The sequence below is a fragment of the Staurois parvus genome, unplaced genomic scaffold (assembly GCF_062004578.1).
Source record: "Staurois parvus isolate SC_StPar_1 unplaced genomic scaffold, SC_StPar_1.0 ptg001418l, whole genome shotgun sequence".
Classification (NCBI taxonomy): Eukaryota; Metazoa; Chordata; class Amphibia; order Anura; family Ranidae; genus Staurois; species Staurois parvus.
In genome coordinates this window covers 2,711,881-2,735,233 of record NW_028319214.1, presented here as the reverse complement: position 1 = coordinate 2,735,233, position 23,353 = coordinate 2,711,881, and the positions used below count along the sequence as shown (strand labels likewise).

General features: G+C 41.2%; 1 protein-coding gene across 1 annotated transcript in view; it reads left to right on the top strand.

Annotated features, from left to right (window-relative positions):
• Positions 1-23,353, top strand: part of MLXIP (MLX interacting protein) — a 132,104-nt gene that overhangs the window by 86,206 nt on the left and 22,545 nt on the right. Inside the window, exons 8-10 of the mRNA XM_089662044.1 lie at positions 1,522-1,631; positions 2,417-3,017; positions 23,149-23,270. Coding sequence (XP_089518170.1) covers positions 1,522-1,631; positions 2,417-3,017; positions 23,149-23,270 — 833 coding nt within the window. The remainder of the gene's footprint in view (positions 1-1,521; positions 1,632-2,416; positions 3,018-23,148; positions 23,271-23,353) is intronic.

Genomic DNA, 23,353 nt, shown 5'->3' with positions numbered 1-23,353 from the left:
GACAATTGATCAATCAATGTACTGACAGTCAATCTAATTTCTTAGGCCCAAAAACGCCAGCATAGTACAAATACCCTCCAAATTACCCATTTTTGGAAAATAGACAGTTCAAGATATTTAGTAAGAGGCATGGTGAGTTTTTTGGAGGTTGTAATTTTTATGCTACAATTTTTTGGAAAATGTAGAAGTTTAAAAAAAAAAAAAAATAAAAAAAAATTTTAAACAAATTCTAAAAAAAATTTTTTTATATATTGTCACCGGTCCAGTACAGCGTGATTATATAACTGGTGTGGCGGTGATCAGGGACACTGACTGATGACAGTATGTGTAAAAAAAAAAAAAAAAAAATTATTTCATGTTTTTGTGGTTTTTTTTAATTTTTTCATTTTCTTTTTTTAATTCGATTTTTTTTTTACTATTTTTTTTTTTTTTCAACACACTGTGACCAAAGTAATACAATGTTACCATGGTAACATCGAACTACTCTGAGCAGGATTTTTTTACACATTATGATTGCTAATACCAATGTATTTCATTGATATTTGCAATCATTGTTACTGAATTAAACTGATTCATTCAGTCTTTTGTTGTGATTAGGTGTGATTGGGCAAAACTCATCACATGATACAGATGGCCTGTGATTGGCCCTGTCTGTACCATGTGACTGCTCTGATCAATCACAGCTAACAACACAATTGTATACAATGAATGGCGTGACAGGAAGCCATCCATTGTATGCAATCGACATGTGATCTGCTGTGATTGGTCACATGACACTGGTAACGGGCCAGTGTAGTGATATGTCATCGGCTGTTTCCAGTGGACACAGCCGGTGACATATCGCGCCGCTGCATGAATGACTGCTTTTGACAAGAGGTCATATGACGCCCACGGCGAGTGTCCTGCCCGGCCTATAGCAGATTGACGGCCGGGCAGGAAGGTGTTAAAGTACAACTAAAGGCTCCTGGTTTACAGTCTAAACAAGTTCCAAATTCAGGTACTATGTAGTGCGCTAGCCTTATAAAATAAACAAAAAACTTCTTTACTCTCTCTGGCTGAGCCAAATCCTCCTCTGTTTGTATCTTGCATGCTTCTACCCCCAACTCTACAATTCTCAGTGAGATGATGTCCACAGCAGAGACCATGCTGTCAGTCCACAAAGTAGAGGGCAGGTGCTGATTAACAAGCTACAGGCTTATAAATGGGCTGTGATCATGCTGATGGCCACATCCTTCATTATTTTTTCACTGCGCTATAGCAAGCAAGCAAGCACACTCTGCTCGGACTTCAAGAGCAGTGCAGCATTGTTGCCATGCCATCACAGGAAGCTGCATTAGGTGGACTTCACTGGCAGGATCAACAGGTATCAGTAGGATTTTGCACAGGGGCAAAAAGAAAACTGTAATTGCAGATATATTGCTGTAGCAATTATAATGGGAGGCCATACTTCTATTTTAAATTGTTTTTGCATTAGAATTAAATGTATAAATACTTGACTTCTGTTTTTTCATTCCCTTTTAGATCTTTTCTCTGGCAACCGTCTGCCATCTACTTTGTTTACTTCTGCCTCTTCTGTACCTGCCGTCCCACTGTCTGACCCTGCTTTGCATTCCTGTAACCAGACATTGGCGGTAAGGATAAGCAATTTAAGAGTTAGAGAATCTTCTGTTGTGTATGGGTTTTTATTTTTCCGTTTAGCTTAGCAGCTACAAATACTGTATTTTCTGACTTTTTAAAAGAAATCAGGTATTTACCAGTGTCTGGAGTCCAGCACTGTCTTCCCGCAGCCGAATCCTTTCTTCTGAGTGTCTCCAGCACTGATATCTTGAATAGAGGAGTTGGCTGTGATTTCCTGAGGAACCACAGCCGATTCTCCACTGGACTTGGTGGTGATCTGTGAATAGTCCTGCAGCCGCCTGGGACATGTGATGTGTCTCAGGATACTGCAGGAGGGAGTATTATTATTATTATACAGGATTTATATAGCACCAACAGCTTGCTCAGCGCTTTACAATATAACAGGAGACAATACAGCAAAAATACAGTTCAATACAAGAGGGATAGGAGAGCCCTGCTCCTTGGAGCTTACAATCTAGGAGGGAGGGGCTAGTGGCACAAAAGGTAGTAACTCTGGGGGATGGACTGGTTGCAAGAGTAGAAGATTCCATTATTAGCTGAGGGCAGGATAGGCTTCCCTGGAGAGAAGTTTTCAGAGATCGCCTAAAAGTGAGCAGAGCAAGGCATTGGGCATCATCATGGTCTAGGCAAGGATTGCAGTAGTTTGAAGTATGTATCAATAAACATTTGTTCTTAGTGACTATGGTGAATCCTCTATAAATGAATCCTAAAATTCTATTCATTATGCAGTTTGCATCTCTAGACTGCAAGGTAATCAGATTATTTTTCTGTTTTCCAGCCTCCTGTCTCGCCATCTTCTAGCAGCCTTGCACCTGTAAATCTTGATGAGGAATTGATCCCATCCCCAGGTCCTCCTTCCATCCTTCCCCGAGTCCCTGAAGTGAGGAGGGAACGGGCATCCAGTCTGGGCAGTATTTCTTCTGTTCATGGACCAGTCAAGTTTAACTCAGAGACTTCTATTAACAACCAGCATGGTTTTGTCCCAGTGTGCCCTCCTCCAGTTACAATCTTCCAGACGCCGCCTGGTCAACAAACATTGCCTCCGAATCCTCGCCTGGCACCCCAGTCCTCTTTTGTTAGCTCGGACGCTGATAAGTTTCACATGTGTAACGCCTCAGTTATTACGCACACGGCTTCTGCCACACTTACCCATAATCCTTCTGCAACTACCTTCAGTCAGAGCCAGAACCTTATACTCACAACGCAGCAACACGTGCCTTGTAACATTTCAGTGCAAACTGCTGGGGTAATGCAACAGACTGCTCCCCAATCCCATGGGTACTTTACTTTTTCAAGCTCTGGAGCTAAGCAGAAAAAGCAGCCTCCAAAAATTGTGCCTGCTCCTCAACAAGAGACTGTATCTTTGCTTTTTACTCCCGGTAAGTGTTGGGTTTCTGAGATTGCAGTCCTCAAGGGATTGCTGTCAATCATTGACCTGTTTATTGAAAAAAAAAAAATTTTATGACCTATATGAAATGTAAAAAATTTACAGTTTGAAAGCTAAAATGAATGTTGTACATTGGGGGTCGGTAACTTGTAAATCGTGATGTGGTAGATCTTGGCCAGGTGACTGGTAGATGACAGTCTGGGCTTGCTGACACACCATCCCAGAGCATCAAACAGAGTGCAATGTAGAGGAACTACTTGTAAAGTTGGAACGGTAATAGGGAGCAAGAGCCACATAAACTGATGTCTCCTCTGTAGTGCTGCTCCTACGCCCTGTCATGGTTGGTGGGTGTAGCACCTGCCAAGCATGACCCATTCAAGTGAATGAGGCTGCTCTTTAATTGCCCTGCAACCCTATGCAGTACAGCAAACAAGGGGTTAAACAGCCAGCAGTGTGTTGCTTTCTCACCAGCTGCTTTTTAAGCCTTTGGATCCCGCAGAAGCATGCAGTTACAGGGCACTTGCACAGTGCAGTGGCCCATTTACTTGAATGGATCTCGGTTGACAGGAGGTAGCACCCACTAAAAGCATCAGGGGGTTTAATTGCTGCTGCGGCATGTGTACACCTTTTGGCTGCTGCCTCAGCAGCTAAAGTGGGTAGGGATTGGGGGGCAATTAAAACCGTGATTCAACCACAGGGTTATACCACCCTCCAACTTTACATGTGAACAAGCCCTTAGGGTGCCACTGCCGTTTACAACCAAGGGCTCATTCACAGGTGCAGTAAGGTACTGCTGCTCCTCTGCAAAGAGATCCCAATGCATTTGACAGGTGGTGAGGAGGCGATATGTTGCCTCCTCATCACCTGGCTTAAACCCATGATTGCCATGGAATGCATGCAATTGTGACCCGTTTGTACGGCAATTAGAGATTTAAATCAGGTGTGAGGAGGCAACACTGTGCCCAGCGATCTTTGATTTCTCCCATTTTGTTCAAGTAGATATCCACCTCTTTAAAGTTGCCTACCCCTGTTCTACATGCTACATGAAAGCCCATGCTGAGAGAATACTGCCAACTAATCTACTTTCACTATTATAACTGTTTCTGACCTATATGTGAAGGGAAAAAGTTTTATTCATGTTTTTTGGAATTCTAAAGGGCTTCTTGAAAAGCAACAGTAGGGTCATAACTTGGTTAAAAAAAAAATTAAAACCACATGGTAAGTCCTCAAGCACACTAGACGTTTTTACAGTGGCTAGTTTGGGCTTGTGGCGGTCTTTTGTTTTTCCTACAGCCAGGAAACAGGTTATACTATGTGTCCATGCACACATAAGCTTTAACACGTTCCCGCTCGGCCTATAGCAGATTGACAGCCGGGCGGGACACTCGCCATTATGACTGGGAGTCATATGACGTTCTTTCAAAGCGAGCCGCTCATGGGGCCACACAGCGGCACAATCTGTCACCGGATGTGTCCACGGGACACAGACGACATATCACTACGTTGGCCCGTTGCCAGTGTCATGTGACTGCTGTGACTAATCACAGCAGATTACATGTCAATTGTATACAATGGATGGCTTCCTGTCGTGCTATCCATTGTATACAATTATGTTGTTAGCTGTGACTGGTCAAGGCAGTCACATGATACACACAGGGCCAACCACAGCCCATCTGTATCAGGTGATCAGCTTTGCCCAATCACAGCTAATCACAAAAGACTGAATGAATCAATTTCATTCAGTAACAATGATTGCAAATATCAATGAAATACATTGGTATTAGCAATCATAATGTGTTAAAAAAAAAAAAAAATCCTGATCACTTGCTGTTCTTTGTTTAGCAAAAAATAAAAAACTCAGTGGTGATTAATTACCACCAAAAGAAATCTCTATTTGTGTGAAAAAAATGGTAAAAATTTCATATGGGTACAGTGTTGCATGGCCGCGCAATTGTCATTCAAATTGTGACAGCGCTGAAAGCTGAAAATTTGCCTAGGCAGGAAGCAGGTATAAGTGCCCGGTATTGAAGTGGTTAATCAGCGTTTTTTTGGCTAGGGGAAAAAAACCCAGAAGTAGTGGGTTTCTAGGGAAGTAGCTGTAAAAACACTCTAACGCTGGTATATGCGGTGAAACACGTCAAACCGGTGTTTTTGGGCCTTTTTCTTGAGTAAAAAAAAAAAAATGCAGCTAAACTCTGCTACAAAAACGCTAAAAACTCGCATGTTTAACGTGACTTTATACAGCTAACGCTACTGACATTTTTAAACCGTCCAGTGTGCTTGAGGACTAATAACGCATTGCATTGCTTTTATAATTGTGGTCTGTGATCTGCCGGCTTTGGCATTCTGAAGCTAGTGGACAGCATTGAAATAAATCGTCCAGTCATGACCTTTCAGTCACATGGCCAGGTTTGAGCCCCCACTAGTGCCCTTATAGCAAGCAGCTGCTTAAAGGAGTCAGGAGTGTCCGCTGGAGACCCAAGAAGAGGCAGTTTGGGACCGTTCTGTGCGATTCCACTGCACAGACAGTTAAATATAAAATCTCTTTAACCACTAGCCTACAGGGCACTTTTACCCCCTTCCTGCCCAGGCCAATTTTCATCTTTCAACACTGTTGCATTTTGACAATTGCGCGGTCATGCAACACTGTACCCAAACAAAATTGTATAATTTTTTTTTTAGGCAGATAGCTTTCTTTTGGTAGTATTTAAACACTACTGAGGTGTTTTTTTTTTTTTTTTGCTAAACAAACTAAAAAATGGAATTTTTTTTTTAAAAAAAGCGTTTTCTTAATTTCTGTTATAAAATTTTGTAAACAAGTAATTTTTCTCCTACACTGATTTGCGCTAATGAGGCTGCAGTGATGGGCACTGATAGGCTGCACTGATGGGCATTGATGAGGCACTGGTGGGTATTGACAGGCATCACTGATGGGCACTGAAGGGCAGCACTCACATGTGGCACTGATAGTTGGCACTGAAAGGCAACTCTGGGCACTGATACGTGGCATTGATGGGCACTGACAGGTGGCACTGATGGGGTTACACTGATAATCAGGGCCCTGATGATCAATGCCCCTGATGGTCAGTGTAGTTATTCCCTCTGCAGAACGCCATTTACCGGCCCACCTCGCCTCACATGCTGATAACCGGCATTTTCTATTTACATGCGATCAGCTGTGATTGGACAAAGCTAATAACGCGTTAGAGCCTACGTCATCGGCTCTTTACTGTGATCGGTGATCCGCTGTTTCCCAGGGACACAGCACACCACCAATTGCTGCGTTAACCATGAGATTTAAGAACGTTAATTCAATTTTATAATGGTTAGTGGGGTCAAATCGACATTTGCTTTCATTCAGTGTGGAGAAAATTTGAAGAAGCAGGAAGGAAAATTTTTCTCACATGAATATTAATAGTGAATGTGGCTTTTGTTTGGGAATGTCCATTCACTCCAAAATCCAATGACCTTCATCAAGTCATTGAATGTACTGAGAATTTTCATACAAATGTACAACCAGCTTAAAACCTGATTGTTAAAGACTTGGTTATATTACACTTATTGCGTTTATGCACCCTTGATGCATGTCATTGGCTGGTCTGTTTGAACAGTGTTTAGACATTAAATGCCTTTGATAATGGAAATGCTATTGTGGGACTTGCAGGTACATATGCAGGTATTTCCATTGTCCCTTACACAGTGTGGAAGTTTGGCGGAGGTCCCTGGTGTCAGGAGCTTGACCTGGTAATACACTAACAGTGGATATAAAAAGTCTACACACCCCTGTTAAAATGTCAGGTTTCTGTGATGTAATAAAATGAGAGAAAGATAAAAACATTTCAGAACTTTTTCCACCATTAATGTAACCTATAAACTGTACAACTCAGTTGAACACCAAACTGAAATCTTTTAGGTGGAGGGAAGTAAAAATAAAAAACTAAAATAATATGGTTTCATAAGTGTGCACACCCTTAAACTAATACTTTGTTGAAGCCCCTTTTGATTTGATTCCAGCACTCAGTCTTTTTGGGTATGAGTCTATCAGCATGGCACATCTTGACTTAACAATATTTGCCCACTCTTCCTTGCAAAAACACTCCAAATCTGTCAGATTGCGAGGACATCTCCTGTGCACAGCCCTCTTCAGATCACCCCACAGATTTTCGATCTGATTCAGGTCTGGGCTCTGGCTGGGCCATTCCAAAACTTTCATCTTCTGGTGAAGCCATTCCTTTGTTGATTTGGATGTAGGCTTTGGGTTGTCCTGCTGAAAGAGGAAGTTCCTCTTCATGTTCAGCTTTCTAGCTGAAGCCTGAAGGTTTTGTGCCAATATTGACTGGTATTTGGAACTGTTCATAATTCCCTCTACCTTGACTAAGGCCCCAGTTTCAGCTGAAGAAAAACCACCCCAAAGCATGATGCTGCCACCACCATGCTTCACTGTGGGTATGGTGTTCTTTTGGTGATGTGTAGTGTTGTTTTTGCGCCAAACATATCTTTTGGAATTATGGTCAAAAAAGTTCAACCTTGGTTTCATCAGACCACAACACATTTTCGCACATGCGTTTGGGAGACTTCAGATGTGTTTTTTGCAAAATTTAGCCAGGCTTGGATGTTTTTCTTTGTAAGAAAAGGCTTCCGTCTTGCCACTCTACCCCATAGCCCAGACATGGAGAATATGGGAGATTGTTGTCACATGTACCACACAGCCAGTACTTGCCAGATATTCCTGCAGCTCCTTTAGTGTTGCTGAAGGCCTCTGCAGCCTCCCAGACCAGTTTTCTTCTCATCTTTTCATCAAATTTGAAGGGACGTCCAGTTCTTGGTAATGTCACTGTTGTGCCACATTATCTCCACTTGATGACTGTGTTCAATGGTATATCTAATGCCTTGGAAATTCTTTTTGTGCCCTTCTCCTGACTGATACCTTTTAACAAAGAGATCCCTCTGATGCTTTGGAAGGTCTCTGCGAGCCATGGCTTTTGCTGTAAGATGCAACTAAGAAAATGTCAGTAAAGACCTACTAGAACAGCAGAACCTTATTTGGGGTTAATCAGAGGCACTTTAAATGATGGCAGATGTGTACTGACTGCTATTTAACATGATTTTGAATGTCATTGCTTAATTCTGAACACAGCTACACCCCCAGTTATAAGGGGGTGTGAACACTTATGCAACCACATTATTTTAGTTTTTTATGTTTACTCCGCCCCCCTAAAAGATTTGTGTTTTTTTTTCAATTGAGTTGTACAGTTTATAGGTCACATTAAAGGTGGAAAAAGTTCTTAAATGATTTATCTTTGGCTCATTATTTTACATCTCAGAAACCTGACATTTTAACAAGGGTTTATAGACTTTTTACATCCACTGTATGTATGGGTCAGTCTTTTCATGCACAGTTGGCCTTAGTGAAATTTTTCATTAACAATAGGGAACTCAACTAAGTGCAGTAATGTGCTGCCATTTGTTTTTCTGAGAAGCTTTTGTCTGCCAGTTAAAGCAGAAGATCGCCCAAAAGTTCTGCTACCCCCTATACAACACCACTTCTGAACACTTTTTTTTTTTTTTTTGTGAGGAGGGAGAGTTGGTACAAGTTTGACAGGTACCTTCTCCTACTTCTGCTCTGTTTGCCTAGGCCTGCAGCTTTATGGGACACATCACAGGTCCTAGAAGGCTGCTGGACCATTCACAAAGCACAGTGCAGCTCACATGTGCAGTAGGAAGCCAGCTGTGAAGCCTTTAGGAGTTGCAGCTGGCTTCAATTGTTAAACATGCTGGTGCCAGGGTCCTGTAAAATAGGAAAGACCCATGTTTGGTGAGGACTACCCTGGACAGGTAAGTGTCCTTATATTAAAAGTCAGCATCTAGTATTTGAAGCTGCTGGTGAAGATCCTCTTTAGTCTTCTTCCTGGTTAGGGATTACAAAGTTATCCATATGCAACTCTTGCTCTCCACATTTTTGTGCTTGCACACCTGCACCCAGTTCAATGCATGCTGTGCCTAGATGCAGTTAATTCTTTTCTGAATCCAGCTGCCCTCGCCATAGGCAGCCACACCTGTTTGGGTGGTTATAAGTCATTGATAGTGGCTCCTGCATAGACCCTCATTGTCATCAGAGAGATGATTAGCTGGTGGTTAGTAGGCAGAGACTACAAGGCAGTTCTGCAGCAACTACCGGCCAAGGTGAGAGAATGATAAATATAAATCTCTATATCTTTCTTAAAAATAAATTATTTATACTCACACTCACACTCACACACTCACACTCTGCTCAAAAGAAAAATTAAAGGGACACTTTTTAATCTGAGTATAGCATCAAGTCATTTAAACTCCTGGGATATTGATCTGGTCAGTTAAGTAGTAGAGGGGGTTGTTAATCAGTTTCAGCTGCTTTGGTGTTAATGAAATTAACAGGTGCACTAGATGGGCAACAATGAGACCGCCCCCAAAACAGGAATGGTTTTGCAGGTGGAGGACACTGACATTTTTTTCCCTACTCCTCTTTTCTGGTTTTCACTAGTTTTGTATTTGGCTAGGGTCAGAGTCACTACTGGTTGCATGTGGTGATACCTGGACCTTACAGAGGTTGCATAGGCAGTCCAACTCCTCCTGGATGGCACATCAATACGTGCCATTGCTAGAAGGTTTGCTGGGTCTCCCAGCACAGTCTCAAGAGCATGGAGATTCCAGGAGACAGGCAGTTACTCTAGGAGAGCAGGACAGGGCTATAGAAGGTCCTTAACCCATCAGCAGGACTGGTATCTGCTCCTTTGTGTAAGGAGGAACAGGATGAGTACTGCCAGAGCCCTACAAAATGACCTCCAGCAGGCCACTGGTGTGAATGTCTCTGACCAAACAGACAGACTTCATGAGGGTGGCCTGAGTGCCCGACGTCTTCTAGTGGACCGTGTGCTCCTTGCCTGGCACCATAGAGGTCGATTGGCATTTGCCATTGAACACCAGAATTGGCAGGTCCGCCACTAGCACCCCATGCTTCTTACAGATGAGAACAAGTTCACCCTGTGCACGTGACAGACGTGAAAGGGTCTGGAGAAGCCATGGAGAACGTTATGCTGGCTGTAACATTGTTCCACATGACCGATTTGGTGGTGGGTCAGTGATCGTCTGGGGAGGCATATCCATGAAGAAACACACTGACCTCTTCACACTAGACAGTGGCACCCTGACTGCCATTAGGTATTGGGATGAAATCCTTGGATCCATTGTCAGACCCTACGCTGGTGCAGTGGGTCCTGGGTTCCTCCTGGTGCACGACAATGCCCGGCCTCATGTGGTGAGAGTATGCAGGCAGTTCCTGGAGGATGAAGGAATTGATACCATTGAATGGCCCCCACACTCGCCTGACTTAAATCCAATAAGAACACCTCAGGGATATCACGTTTCAGCCCATCAGACACCACCAGATTGCACCTCAGACTGTCCGGCAAGGAGAACAGCAATCAGTGGTGTCTGATCACTCCATTCTCGGCTTTAGAGCTGGTGGGGGACAGATGCAGCATCGGATCAGTGCTGCATCCACCTAGGTAAGTGTGATTTAAAATTCCTAAACTTCTCTTTTAAAGAGATAATATCCATGCAAAAAAGTCTCAGCCTTTAGTACTGCTTTAATATAAAGATTTATATCCTCCCACTCCTCTTCATATAGCTTCATGTCTGACTCCCAGTTAAAATACCCTGTATATCCTATTTCTGGGTATATTTATTAAAATATATATGATATAAGTATATTAAGTATATATATATATATATATATATATATATATATATATATATATATATACATACATACACTGTGTGCTTTTGTTTTTTTTACCCCGTCATGTGATGGAAAAAGACATGCTGCTACTATATCTTGTGCAGGCCATACTTGTATCGATTTTTGGATGAGAATATTTGTACTTTCGTTCTTTATACATTTGATGAATGGATGAATGTGGTTTTGAAATTTTCACTTGCTTTTAGCATTTAATTTTAAAATTATTCTAATTTCTGAATGAAAACCAGATACACTTTCCGAAAACTTGTTAGATCGAGAACAGTACTATTCTGCTCCTTCAAATTTTCCCTTTGCTGTAGTCAAAAACGAGCGTCGATTTGACCCCACTATTAGGCAATCCTCTTAAAACAAACATTTTTGAATAAAAAATGTGTTTGTGTATGACCAGCATAAGTGAGAGCAGGCTCAGGTAGCGTGTATCAATCTGTCATGCATAATACAGTATTATATTACAGTTCTGTCTGAATCTGCAAAACAGTGTTTTAGGTATTTTTTTTATTTTTTTTTTTAAATTAAAAATTGATCCTGAGTGGATTAGATATTTTGTTCCCTAACCATAGAGTTGGTTACCGCTATTTACCACTGCATATAGATATTCAAGAATAAATGACTTTACATATTAAGTAAATTAATTACCATTAATTATACATCAAACTTTTTATTTTGGGGTTTTTTTTCCGATTAATCAGCTAATCGAAACAATCGGCCAGCTACTTGATTATGAAAATAATCGTTATTTGCATGCCTACTTCTTAGAAATGTAAGTGATCTTTTTTTGAGTGTGTTTTTTTTTTTTTTTTCTTTTTAGTATTATTAGTATGTAAAAATCTTTGTATTGGTGGTGGTTAATCCTGAAGTTACTCCTAAAGCTGTTAGATGCTTATGTGTGAAAAGTGTGCTGCAAGAGAACTGCTGCCAATGGCAAACCCTCAACGCCAAGCTGTTCTGAAGTCAAGAATTGTTTATTACACGTGGCAGCAATGTTTTCATCACTTTCATCCCATTGTACACCAAAGACCCATGGTACTATGTATTGGGTGCACAGAGACACCTAGTGGTGGTTTGTGCTCATGATTTTGTGTATAAAGCTGAACCCCAGGCAAGTAGCTAATTACATAGAAACTGTTTAACCTTCCAAAGAATTTGTAATTCAGCCAGTTTTATGATCCAGCAACCCGTGCCAGGCAGCACAGCCACGTCCTTGACCTTTCAGCAGTAGCTCAGCTTCAGCACCCTTCATAGTGGAGACTGATGAGGTCATACAGGTGTACTGCAGAAGAGCCGTATTGGCTTTTAGTGCAGGCTTCCATCCCCCAGTATATGTGCTTCCAACCAGCTGATAGCCATACACATGTGCTTACACTAGTTGCAATTAGAAAATGCATTTACATTTTTCATGACTACACAACTAATTTATGTTGGTTTTTATTCTACTTGACTTTAATGTTAACCCCCCTGGAGGTATTGCCGAGTGTAACTCGGGGTAAACTTTCAGTACCAAAAGCGGTAACCCCGAGCTACACTCTGGATTACACTGCAGCGTTGCTCAGGGATTCCATCGATCACTTACCTTGTCCTTCGCTCCCGCGATGTCCCCTCTGCAGCGTCTTTGGCCATCTCATCCGGCCGATGCTGGCATCCATCTTCCGGGTTCCGTTCCCTGCGAGCGTCGGGACGGAAACGGCGGGAAATTCAAAAAGTTTTAAAGTGACATTCACTCAATACACTAAAATCACATAGTAAAACATTACTGTATCAAACCATTTCACATACATTTTGTCCCGAGTGCTTTGTCCTGTGCCCTGTCCACATTTTTACTGTTCTTTCTGCCTGGAAACTGAGAAATGTCCATGGCATCCAAAAAGCGTCCCTTTCAGGTCAAAAGCAGTTTTAGACCAGCTAGAGAACAGCGATAGTAAATTAGAACTACTTGCAGAATTGAGTGATGATTCGTGGGGGAAATTCATCATCAGGTACTGAAAACGATTTTGCGACTAAGCTCAGTGATGTGTGAACTTGGCGCTCTATTTCTAATTTCAGTGTTTTTGGTTTGATTATATTATTGAATTAAATTTATTATTTTTTATGATTATTTATTATATTATAATTTATGATTTCCTGTTTCAAATTTTCATACCCCGGATGTTTACTAGACTCTTGTTCGGACAGATTTCAGTGAGTTATTCCTAAGAATTACAGGCCTACAATAAAAAAACATATTTCCATGCAAAAAAGTACTGCTTTGAGCACAGAAATACTGACACAATCATACCGCTAGGGAGGTTAAACTCAAATTTGAAGAAAATAACAATTTGGTTATATGTAGTATCTACTTGCAGAGTAAAAAAAAAAAATCTGCCAGTATATCTAGAAATCTCTCTTTATATTTAATTAGCTTTCCGGAACCCTAGAACTCAGCCTAAGAGGGGTACCAGCACCGTGAGCTATCAGGAGCTGCTGCATTACCCAGTGCTTTCAGTCTAACTTTTATAGTCTCTAGGTGCTTGCAGGAGGAGGACCTCATTAATGTGGGCATGCTCTTTTATTGACTAGGCAGCAGGCAGATTAGGGGGGGGGGGCATGGCTAACATGTATTATATATCTATTAGAGGAAACGTTTGGTTGTTGCCCTGCCTGTAGAGTCCTTGTTAGAATCAAAGTGGTTGAAAAGTCTACATGTTTTTGTACCTTAATGCATTCTCTGACTTGGGAATGCATACACATGGGTGTGTCTTTAGCAGCTGGCTTGCTGTGGGAGCACTTGGAAGAAGGAGCAGACAGCACCGGCGGGGGACTACAAAACAGGCGGTAAGCAACCGCTCTGTGCAATTCTCCAGACTGTCTTTGGCAGACGCTCTGAGAAAAAAATCCCCGAAAAGCCCACTCCCCCTCTGTGGCACTGGGCTCACCTTGTCCAAATGTAAGCCTGGATCTGCTAGAGAGAAAATCTGGATGGATTGAATAGAGAAACTTGCATATCCTATTGAAACAAATGAACCTGGAAACGCTCTTCTCACTTTCATGCTCAGAGCTATCAAATTAGCAGTATTAAATTATATTATTTTTCAGACTTGCATGGTATAGCAAATGTGCATTTTACCACAATGCACAGTAACACATGAAACAGTACTTTTGCTGTGCCATTGATTTTGAATGGCACCTTGCTGCACCTTGCTAGTGCACGTCAACAACTGCATATTAGCACACCACTATGCACAGGTGTACCGCTTAAAAAAAAAAAAAAAAAAAAGTATAGGTGTGTTAAAATGTCCTTTTTGCAATGCTTTGGCATCCCCTTTACAGTTAATGGACTACATTACAGAAATACAAGTTAACACTCAAAATTGTGCATGTTGAGTGCTATAATGCAATGAAATATGGTGACTGCAGCCTTAGTGCATTTTACTTGCTGGATCTGAGACAGAACACTAAATCAGTAAGTTTAGTGGTTTCCTCAGCACCACACAGCTGCCTCTTAAAGCCTTCAAAGTCAGGCCTGCACTTTTGCCATGAAATCTGGCAGGGGGTCTTCATGAGGAATTTGAGGTGTGAATGGTCATTAACATATATTTTGTTTCCAAGGGTGGAAGAGGTCTGAGGTGGGAATTGGTCATTACAATGTGTGACAAGCTTGGTAGGAACATCCTGTGTTCAGTGTTTTGTCCATCTGAGTGCCTTGAAAACGCGTTGCATGCATTTTTCATGATGAAAAAAGGTTCTGGACAGCATCTGGAAATGGAAGAGTTAAAAGAAAATGTTCAAAGCAAATGCTTATAAACGCGATTTGCTGCGTTTTCAAGTGTTTTGCGTTTGAAACGCTGATAAAATGGACTGCTGAACGCAAGTTTTCTGCGTTCCAAAAAAAGACTGTAAACGACTGTAAATGAAGATGTGTACATGGACACATAGGAAAACATTAGGGAGAGTTCAGGGGCTGCTTTAAAAAAAACAAAAAAACACTGAACAGCTGCAGTGTACATGTGCCCTTAGGCACTTTTACAAGCATTTAGGCACATTTACAGGAGTCAAGCACTTGGGCATAATTAATTTCATTAGCCAGGATTATAATTTATTCCGACCACTGAAATTCACACTCAAGTGATAAACGTGCCTAGCGTTAATGAACATTTACATAAGTCATGTGTTTTTTCTGCCAAAACGCTGCTGTTCCTGGAAGCATTGGCCCCAAGTTTTTTCCTGCCTGTAAACACTCCAGTCACACAAAAGATAACATGGAGGGGTGTTTGAAAGTAGTAAAAGTCTGACACCCCTAAATGTGGCTGGAAAAACACCCTATGTGCATGAGGCCTTGGAATCGCATACACATGCAGGCATTTAGAACACACATTGCTTAAATTCCTTGGAACAGCACATATCAGGTGTTCCACACAAGCCAGAGATGGGAACATTCTAGGGCCAGGGTTAGGAGTTAACTCTAAAGCGATAGTTTGTAATGTTTATTGAGCAGCCTACTTACAATTTGAGTATTGTGTTTTTGCCTTTTTGCAAACGCAAATAATTTTGAGTTAATATTTACCTTATAACTCTTTTACATTTCATAAAAAAATTTTAGATTATTTTTTTTTGTTTTTGAAGAAAACAAAAATCCAAAACATTTGCAAGTGATTTCCATTTCTTCCATTGCACAGCCATTTTGTTCTTCCTTTGTTTTTCATACCGTATAGATGAAGAAAAATTTCTAGGGAGAACACAGCTGGCAAAGCCCTGATTATCCCACCATTGGTCTCCCAGAGAAGCTCTAGGTGATTTAATGCCCTAGCATTTATCTACTGAATTTAAAGGAATCTGTTTTAGTAGTTTTATTGGGGTTTTTATTGGTTCGTAGCTATACCAGCTATATTTGCTGGTTAAGTTTTCAGTGCTGAATTTTGCCAAATTGTGCTTGCTTGGTAGATTTCGTTGTGGTTTGTGCAGTTTTACCTGGTACATGCTGTATAACTTGTTATTGTAGCCTATACATCACTACATGAAACAATATTTACAGACCATCTTTAGTCAATTTTTAAAAAATTAAGTCAGAAGCTCCAAATACTGTAGCTGCTAAATTTTAATAAAGAAACACCAGTGCAAGGATTCAGCGCTGTCTTTACTTTAGTTGGTTCCTCACTGGTCTTCAGGTCCTCCGTGCCACCATGTCTACTATGGCAAGCTGGCTGTGACTCCCTGAGGCTTCACAGCCAACTCCCTGCTGCAATCTGTGAATAGTCCCGTAGTCTCCTGGGACATCCAAGGTGGTTGCAACCAGGGGAAGGGAACGTCTGCTGGGATCTCCTAGCCAATCTAAGCCGGAGCTGGTACGTTGCAGAAATATAGAAGAAAACATTCTAAGGGAGGGTTGTGGGGTAGGATTAGCAGATCACCTTTTAAGGTGAAATTCTGCTTTAAGGTATTGGGTGTTGAATTATCAATTTATGCAATAACTGTACTCAATTCCTTGGGAAAAAAATTAACTCCTTTCTTTTATTTATATATGATCGCCCATTAAGGAAAGTTTTTGCTATGGCACCCTATGCCTTTCACAGAATCTAAATCTGCGGTAACATGCATCTGGGCAGTCAGGAAAGAGGAGAAATATAGTTAAACCGTGATAATGTGGCTGGGCATTTGGGTGGAGGGGTAAAACAAAGGCTCAAACACCCGCTAAAGGAAGAAACAGGACAGGGCCTCTCTAGCCTAGTACACACAATCAGAAAATCATACAAAAAATACCACTTTCGAAGTGATCGTATGATAATCTGATCGTTAGTACACCGCTCTGAAATTTGAATGGATAAACACAAAGTTTTCTCGTACGATACCAGATCATACAATTTTCGTTTAAGCAGTGCCGTTTTAATCCAAAAATACAATACAAATACATTACATCACTTCCGAATTTGTATTCTGTCTTTCAAGAACTTTCTTAATTCTAGTATCTGCTTCACTTTCGATATGAGATTAGCATGAAAAAAACCAGACGATCATTTGCCCAATCTCATCGTGTGTAAGGGACTTTATAATCAAGTGTAATCGTTTTACTTTGAGAGGATAACCAAAAGAATGAATATCAGGTGTTGCACAGGTTCACATGCTTTCAGATTCCCCTTTCTGTCTGGTAATGTATCTGCAAGATTTTATAAGCTCTGTGTGGAGTAGTTTAGTAATTTGTAAAGGGTCATCTACACCGTGTTCCAAATTATTATGCAAATTCTATTTAAGTGTCACAAAGATTCAATATTTTGTTGTTCAGTTTAACTCATGGATGGCATTGTGTGTCAGGGCTCTTTTGATCACTGAAAACAATCTCGGACACCTGTGATAATTAGATTGGCAGGTGAGCTCAATTTAAGGAAAAACTACTAAAGGAGGGTGTTCCACATTATTAAGCAGAGCACAATTTTCAAGCAATATGGGGAAGAAAAAGGATCTCTCTGCTGCCGAAAAGAGTGAAATAGTTCAATGCCTTGGACGAGGTATGAAAACATTAGATATTTCACGAAAATGTAAGCGTGATCATCACACTATTAAGAGATTTGTGGCTGATTCAGAGCACAGACAGGTTGGTGCAGATAAAGGCACATTGAGGAAGATTTCTGCTAGATCCATGCATCGGATCAAGAGAGCAGCTGCTAAAATACCATTACATAGCAGCAAACAGATATTTGAAGCTGCTAGTGCCTCTGGAGTGCCACGGACATCAAGGTGTAGAGTCCTCCAGAGTCTTGCAACTGTGCATAAACCTTCTATTCGGCCACCACTAACCAATGCTCACAAGCAGAAATGGCTGCATTGGGCAGAAAAATACATGAAGACTAATTTTCAAACAGTCCTGTTCACTGATGAGTGCCGTGCAACCCTGGATGGTCCAGATGGATAGAGTAGTGGATGGTTGGTGCACGGCCACCCTGTTCCAACAAGGCTGCGACGTCCGCAAGGCGGTGGTGGAGTCATGTTTTGGGCCGGAATCATGGGAACAGAGCTGGTCGGCCCCTTTAGGGTCCCCGAAGGTGTAAAGATGACCTCTGCAAAGTATGTGGAGTTTATGACTGACTACTTTCTTCCCTGGTACAGAAGTAAGAACTATGCTTTCCGTAATAAAATCATCTTCATGCATGACAATGCACCATCTCATGCTGCAAAGAATACCTCTGCATCAATGGCTGTTATGGGGATAAAAGGAGAGAGAGTCATGGTGTGGCCTCCATCCTCCCCTGACCTCAATCCTATTGAGAACCTTTGGAGCATCCTCAAGCAAAAGATCTATGAGGGTGGGAGGCAGTTTACATCCAAACAGCAGCTCTGGGAGGCTATTCTGACATCTTGCAAACAAATTCAAGCAGAAACTGTCCAAAAACTCACAAGTTCAATGGATGCAAGACTTGTGAAGCTACTATCAAATAAGGGGTCCTATGTTACAATGTAACGTGACCTGTTAAAATGTTTAAAAAGTTAAAATGTTGTTAAAAGTTTGATTGAAATAGCTTTTGATTTCAGTAAATATGCTGCAAACACAACAAATGACAATTTTCAATTCTTTACAACCTATAAAGTGTTTTGAAACTTACTGTGCGTAATAATTTGGAACAGTCGTTGGAAGTGTTTTATGTTTAACAAAAATACTGTTATCATTAGGAGGTTTGTTCAATAAAATTTGAATTGTACTCTTAATAGTTGATAACATGAGAATTATGCTGACTGTTATTTACATCAATTATTTAGGTAAATGAGAAAAAAATATCATTTGCATAATAATTTGGAACAGGGTGTATGTGGGGGTTGTGTTTGGAGTATAATGTATCCTGTGGAACAGATCGGCCTTCGACAGAACACACATGTCTGTACTTTATGTATTTTATGTAGTAAAAAGGTTAGACATCAATGAGGAACAAGTCTACTATGTTCTCTGACAGCTGTATTTGTAGGTAAAGATACTGCAACTTGTGGACAATGATATGCGGCTCTGGGAATCAGAGTGACTGTTGGAATAAAATCTTTTCACTGACCATGGATATGTCCAGCAAAGGAGATAGACCTGTTATGACTGGTGCTGATTGCATTAAAGATGGGTGCTATGTTGCTGTCAGCAAATCATGCATCTGATCTTCACCAGGATGTTTGGGTTATACACTTTTTGAATACAAATTCCGCTTTTAGTAGCTGAAGGTATGCATTATGATTTATTAATACTTCCTTTTTTTTTTAAACTTTGCTTGTTAATGCTAAAAATGACAGGAGATGTAGGCACACTTTAGGATCATCTTGTATCCTTTAGGCCCCTTTCACACTGACTGTCCAATCGGGTCCACCTGTCAGTTTTTCAGATGGACCCGATCAAACCATACACAGCTCAGGGGATTCGTTCCTCATCCGTCTAGCGGATCGGATGACAGTTGGGTGGAAACGGACAAGAGGTCGATTTCCATCCAACTTTCCCATAGAAAACAGTGGGCTGTGTCTGTGTCCGCTCTGCAGCAGCAGAGCAGACACAGACCTGTCATCCACTTGCTCAGCGGGGATCAGAGCTGTCTGAAAGGGACCTTTTAGTCATGCAGAGTTCAAAAATCAACACGTAATCAATCATTCTAAAATAGCAAGTATATGATGGCTCTGTTTTTTGTTTAAAAAGTCTCCTATCATTGTTTTCAGACTTTTTTCCTCCTGTGCCTGCTTCCTATTCTCCACTGAAGCACCTCACCGCTATTAGACTAGAATCAGACCTGTGCGGGCCACGATTTGCATGTGCATTTTAATGGGCTTTCATGCCCTGGGACATGCAAGAAAAAAGTCCCTGCACTATTTTTTAAATCGCAGTCCGCACAGGTACCAAGGTTCCCAGTACAGTTGTGATTTCTAGTGCAGGCAGCGTGCCATTAGAATTAATGTCACCCACCCGTGGGTCCCGCATTTCTCTGTGTGGGTGGTTGCGGCTGCCAGTATTTATGTGGGTCCCGCAGCAGCACCACCCGCACAGATGTGAACCCAGCCTTAATGTAGAGCAGGCAGTGCTGTTATTTCTGATCACATCCTTCGCTGTATGTGTACTACAATTCCCATAGAGCTGAATGCGTCTACAAGTAGATGTGTGTTCCATTCTGGGGGAAGCGGAAGAAGGTAGCTACATTTGCATACACAAGGGAGGCATGGAAGGCAAACGTAGCCCACCCTAGAACAGGAAGTCTGGGAATAGCAGAAAAAGCTTTCATTTGAGAGATGAAACAAAGGAAAATAGAAGTATATTCTACTTATATTTAAGCATATTGTATTCATTTTATAAAAATGAGTTTAGTGTCATTTACTAAGTTATGAGTTCTACAGGACTTTATTAACTGTAATAAAAGATCTAAGGGTTGTGGGCCTTAACCTGGGTTGCACTGCACCATTTCACGGTATTGGCAAACTGGCGGCAGGGCGTGAGTGTTTTTTTTCATTATGCTGAGGATGGCTGTTAAATACTGCAATAGAATCTTCAATGAATTTCAAGCAACTTTCTTAGAGCCCTTTACATTAACCTTTCGGATGTTGTTTTGGAATGCTGAATACAGATCTTGATGGGAGTACAGATGAGCATTTACAAGCTAATATTAAACAGTGGCCATGTGTATGGGTTTCTTAAAGGAGACGCTTGGTGTTAAAAAAAAAAAAAAAAAAAAACACCTCACTTCCATGCTGCAGCATTGGACTGCTGCTGTCTGTAGCCGGCTCTAAGACTGAGAACCAAACAATTACATGACCACTGATCGCTCAGTTCTCAGTCAGAGCAGAGCTTTCAGTCACTGCTCTTTGCTCTGCCCCTCCAGTGCTCACTGGAGTATAGGGCTGGAGGGGGAGGGAGGTGAGAGCAGCTGGCTATCAGCTGCATGCAAAGAGCCAGAGAAAGCTGTCATTTTGGCAGCTGGGTTCAACTCTGTGAATTCAGCCTACAGAGGGCTTTAGCCCCGCTATTGGTTGATTCTCGATTACAGATATACAAAACAGTAAGTGCACCCCTGTGTCCCAGAATAGAATTAAGACCAAAAAAGCTTTGCTGCTGCTGTTGGGCTGCTATACTGTCAGGAGTAGACATGGATATAGCTTGCTATACTCGGGATCCCTTCTTCTTAGAGCTTGGAGTAATGAGTCATTGAATTAATCACAATGTAAATAATAGTTTAGCCTGTGGCTGGTGTATAATTGTTTTATCAGCTACTGTGCCCTTGACTATAATCGGCTACACAAGAACTGCCATTTAATTTTATGAATTTTAAGCACTGTACTTTTTATATCTGAAGATTTCCTAGATTCCAAAGTTTTTACGAAAATGTTCAAGGTTTTTTTTTTTTCTTTTTTCCCTGTCGAAATCTATACCTGTATCTTACAGGGGTGTGGAAATTTTTTAAAAACGTCTTGTCCAAGGGACTAATTGGGGGTCCCAGTCTACTTGTCACTGATTTAAAAAAAAAGCAAATTTTAACAAACTGTATTTAAATCTGGGCTACTTTTAAAAACGAAAGGTGCTTTATGGCGACTTAGTGTTACTAAACCCAGGACCCTGCATTCACTATATCTGGTCTCCCACAGTACACAACATGGAAGCTCAATTATTTTAGTAAATATAAACTGCTGAATACCTTTTCTCAGCGGCAGTTAGATCAATCTTTTATCAATGTCCAGCCGAGCACATGTTAAAGCTTATAGGAGGAGTTTTCATTCTGCTCCAGGACAGAAGTATCCAAACTGCGACCCTCTGCTAGCATTAATCCGTCCCTTGGGGCACTATTCCTCCCACTGACACCAACATTGGGGCACCATTTCTCCCACTGATACAAATGATGGGGCACTATTCTTCCCACTGATACCAACGATGGGGCACTACTCTTCCTCTTACTGACCATCAACCCTGAGGCCATGTTTATTTTCACTGATGTTGGGCCCAGGACATTTTTACCGCTACTTACCACAACCCGGCCATCCTAAAGCCTGAAGGACAGTAAACTGGCCCTTTGTTTGAAAAGTTTGGAGACCCCTGCTCTAGGGGGATGCAGGACCCCTGACCTCTGTCTGGACAGTGCTGATTGGCCCTGTGCTGATCAAATGCACTCTCCTAAGGAAAAAGATTTTGCGATCGCTGTCAGAATCATATTGATTCTGTCGAAATCCCAAAATGCCCAGGTATGAATAGAGCTGGTTCACACATATGCAATTCTTGATGCGTATTCAAACTCAGATTTGCATGACAGGGTAGATAGTATGTGTTCCTATTGAGATGCAATCCACACACATTGTGTCTTGAGTGCCAGCATGAAAAGGGTCCTGTGTGAGTTTGTGGTGGTGCGTTCCAGACTCGCAAGTGATAGTCAAGTGGCATGCGGAGACAAATGTTCACATAGGATTGCTATTGACAGGAGTTTTTGCCTTGAAGTCAGTGGGGCGGCTTTTTTGACCTTGAAGTCAGTAGGGGGGCAGTTTTGGGGAGATATAAAGTGCTGACAAAATCGCACTTCTACTAAAATCGCATAGAAACAGGAGTGACATTGTGATTTCAGTACACATTTGTGTGAATCCAGGCTAAAGAGGCTGCTTGCCTGCAGGAGGGCTAAATGTGTAAAAAAAAAAAAAAAAAAACACCTGCCCAGTGCCTGGAACTGCATGTCCTGGGCTCCGGGTGATATAAATTGGGCATCCCTGACCTTATTAGAGCTGGCCTGTAGTAAAATAATCCCACCACATATCTATACCCCATTTTTGCTTCCCTTAATTCATAGATCTTTGTTAAAAAAAAAAAAAAAAAAAAAAAAAAAAGGTGCTTGACCAGGATTGTCAGTCCCCTAAACAAGTGTGTAGCACTATGGAGAATTCAAACACATTCAGCACCACTGTCCTAGGCTACTACTCAGTGCTGAGATTTTAATAAGATATAAATAATATTGGTACACATAGGATGTTGTCTAATATAGAGATTACATTAACTCCAATGTTTGAGGATGAAATGGTGTTCAGTACTGTATTGCTTTACCCACTTTTTTTCTTTTTTTTTTTTTTTTATTAGACGTAAGACTTTTAACAAGGTTTCACTTGATGCGTATTGAAAAATCTGATATATTGCAGCAGTTTAGTAGCCAATATGTTTGTATTTCTGTTAGTGATGTTTGAATGCGCAATTGTCTTTTTAACATGTGAATCTTAATCCCTGAATATATTTTTCTCTACAGTTTAGTCTACCCTGTCAAATTGGACTTAATTTTTCAGTTTATCTGCTTCCTTTTTTCCCCCATTTCTTTTTAATCTATGTACATATTTGTATATTTTGCTGCACCCTATATCTGACCTGCACTCATTTGTCTTTCAGCATCATTTTCAGGTCAGACTCAAGCTGTGATAGTATCTCCAGCCTCCCTTAAGTCAGACACCATGCTGGCACCAAGAATTACTCAGTCCAGTGTTGTGATTGCACCAGCAGGCCTTGCAGGGGTAAGTCACTGATTGATATTAAAACATTATATTCTTACAGGAAGAGCTTTTCTGCCAATTATTATAGTTTTCAAGAAATTTAA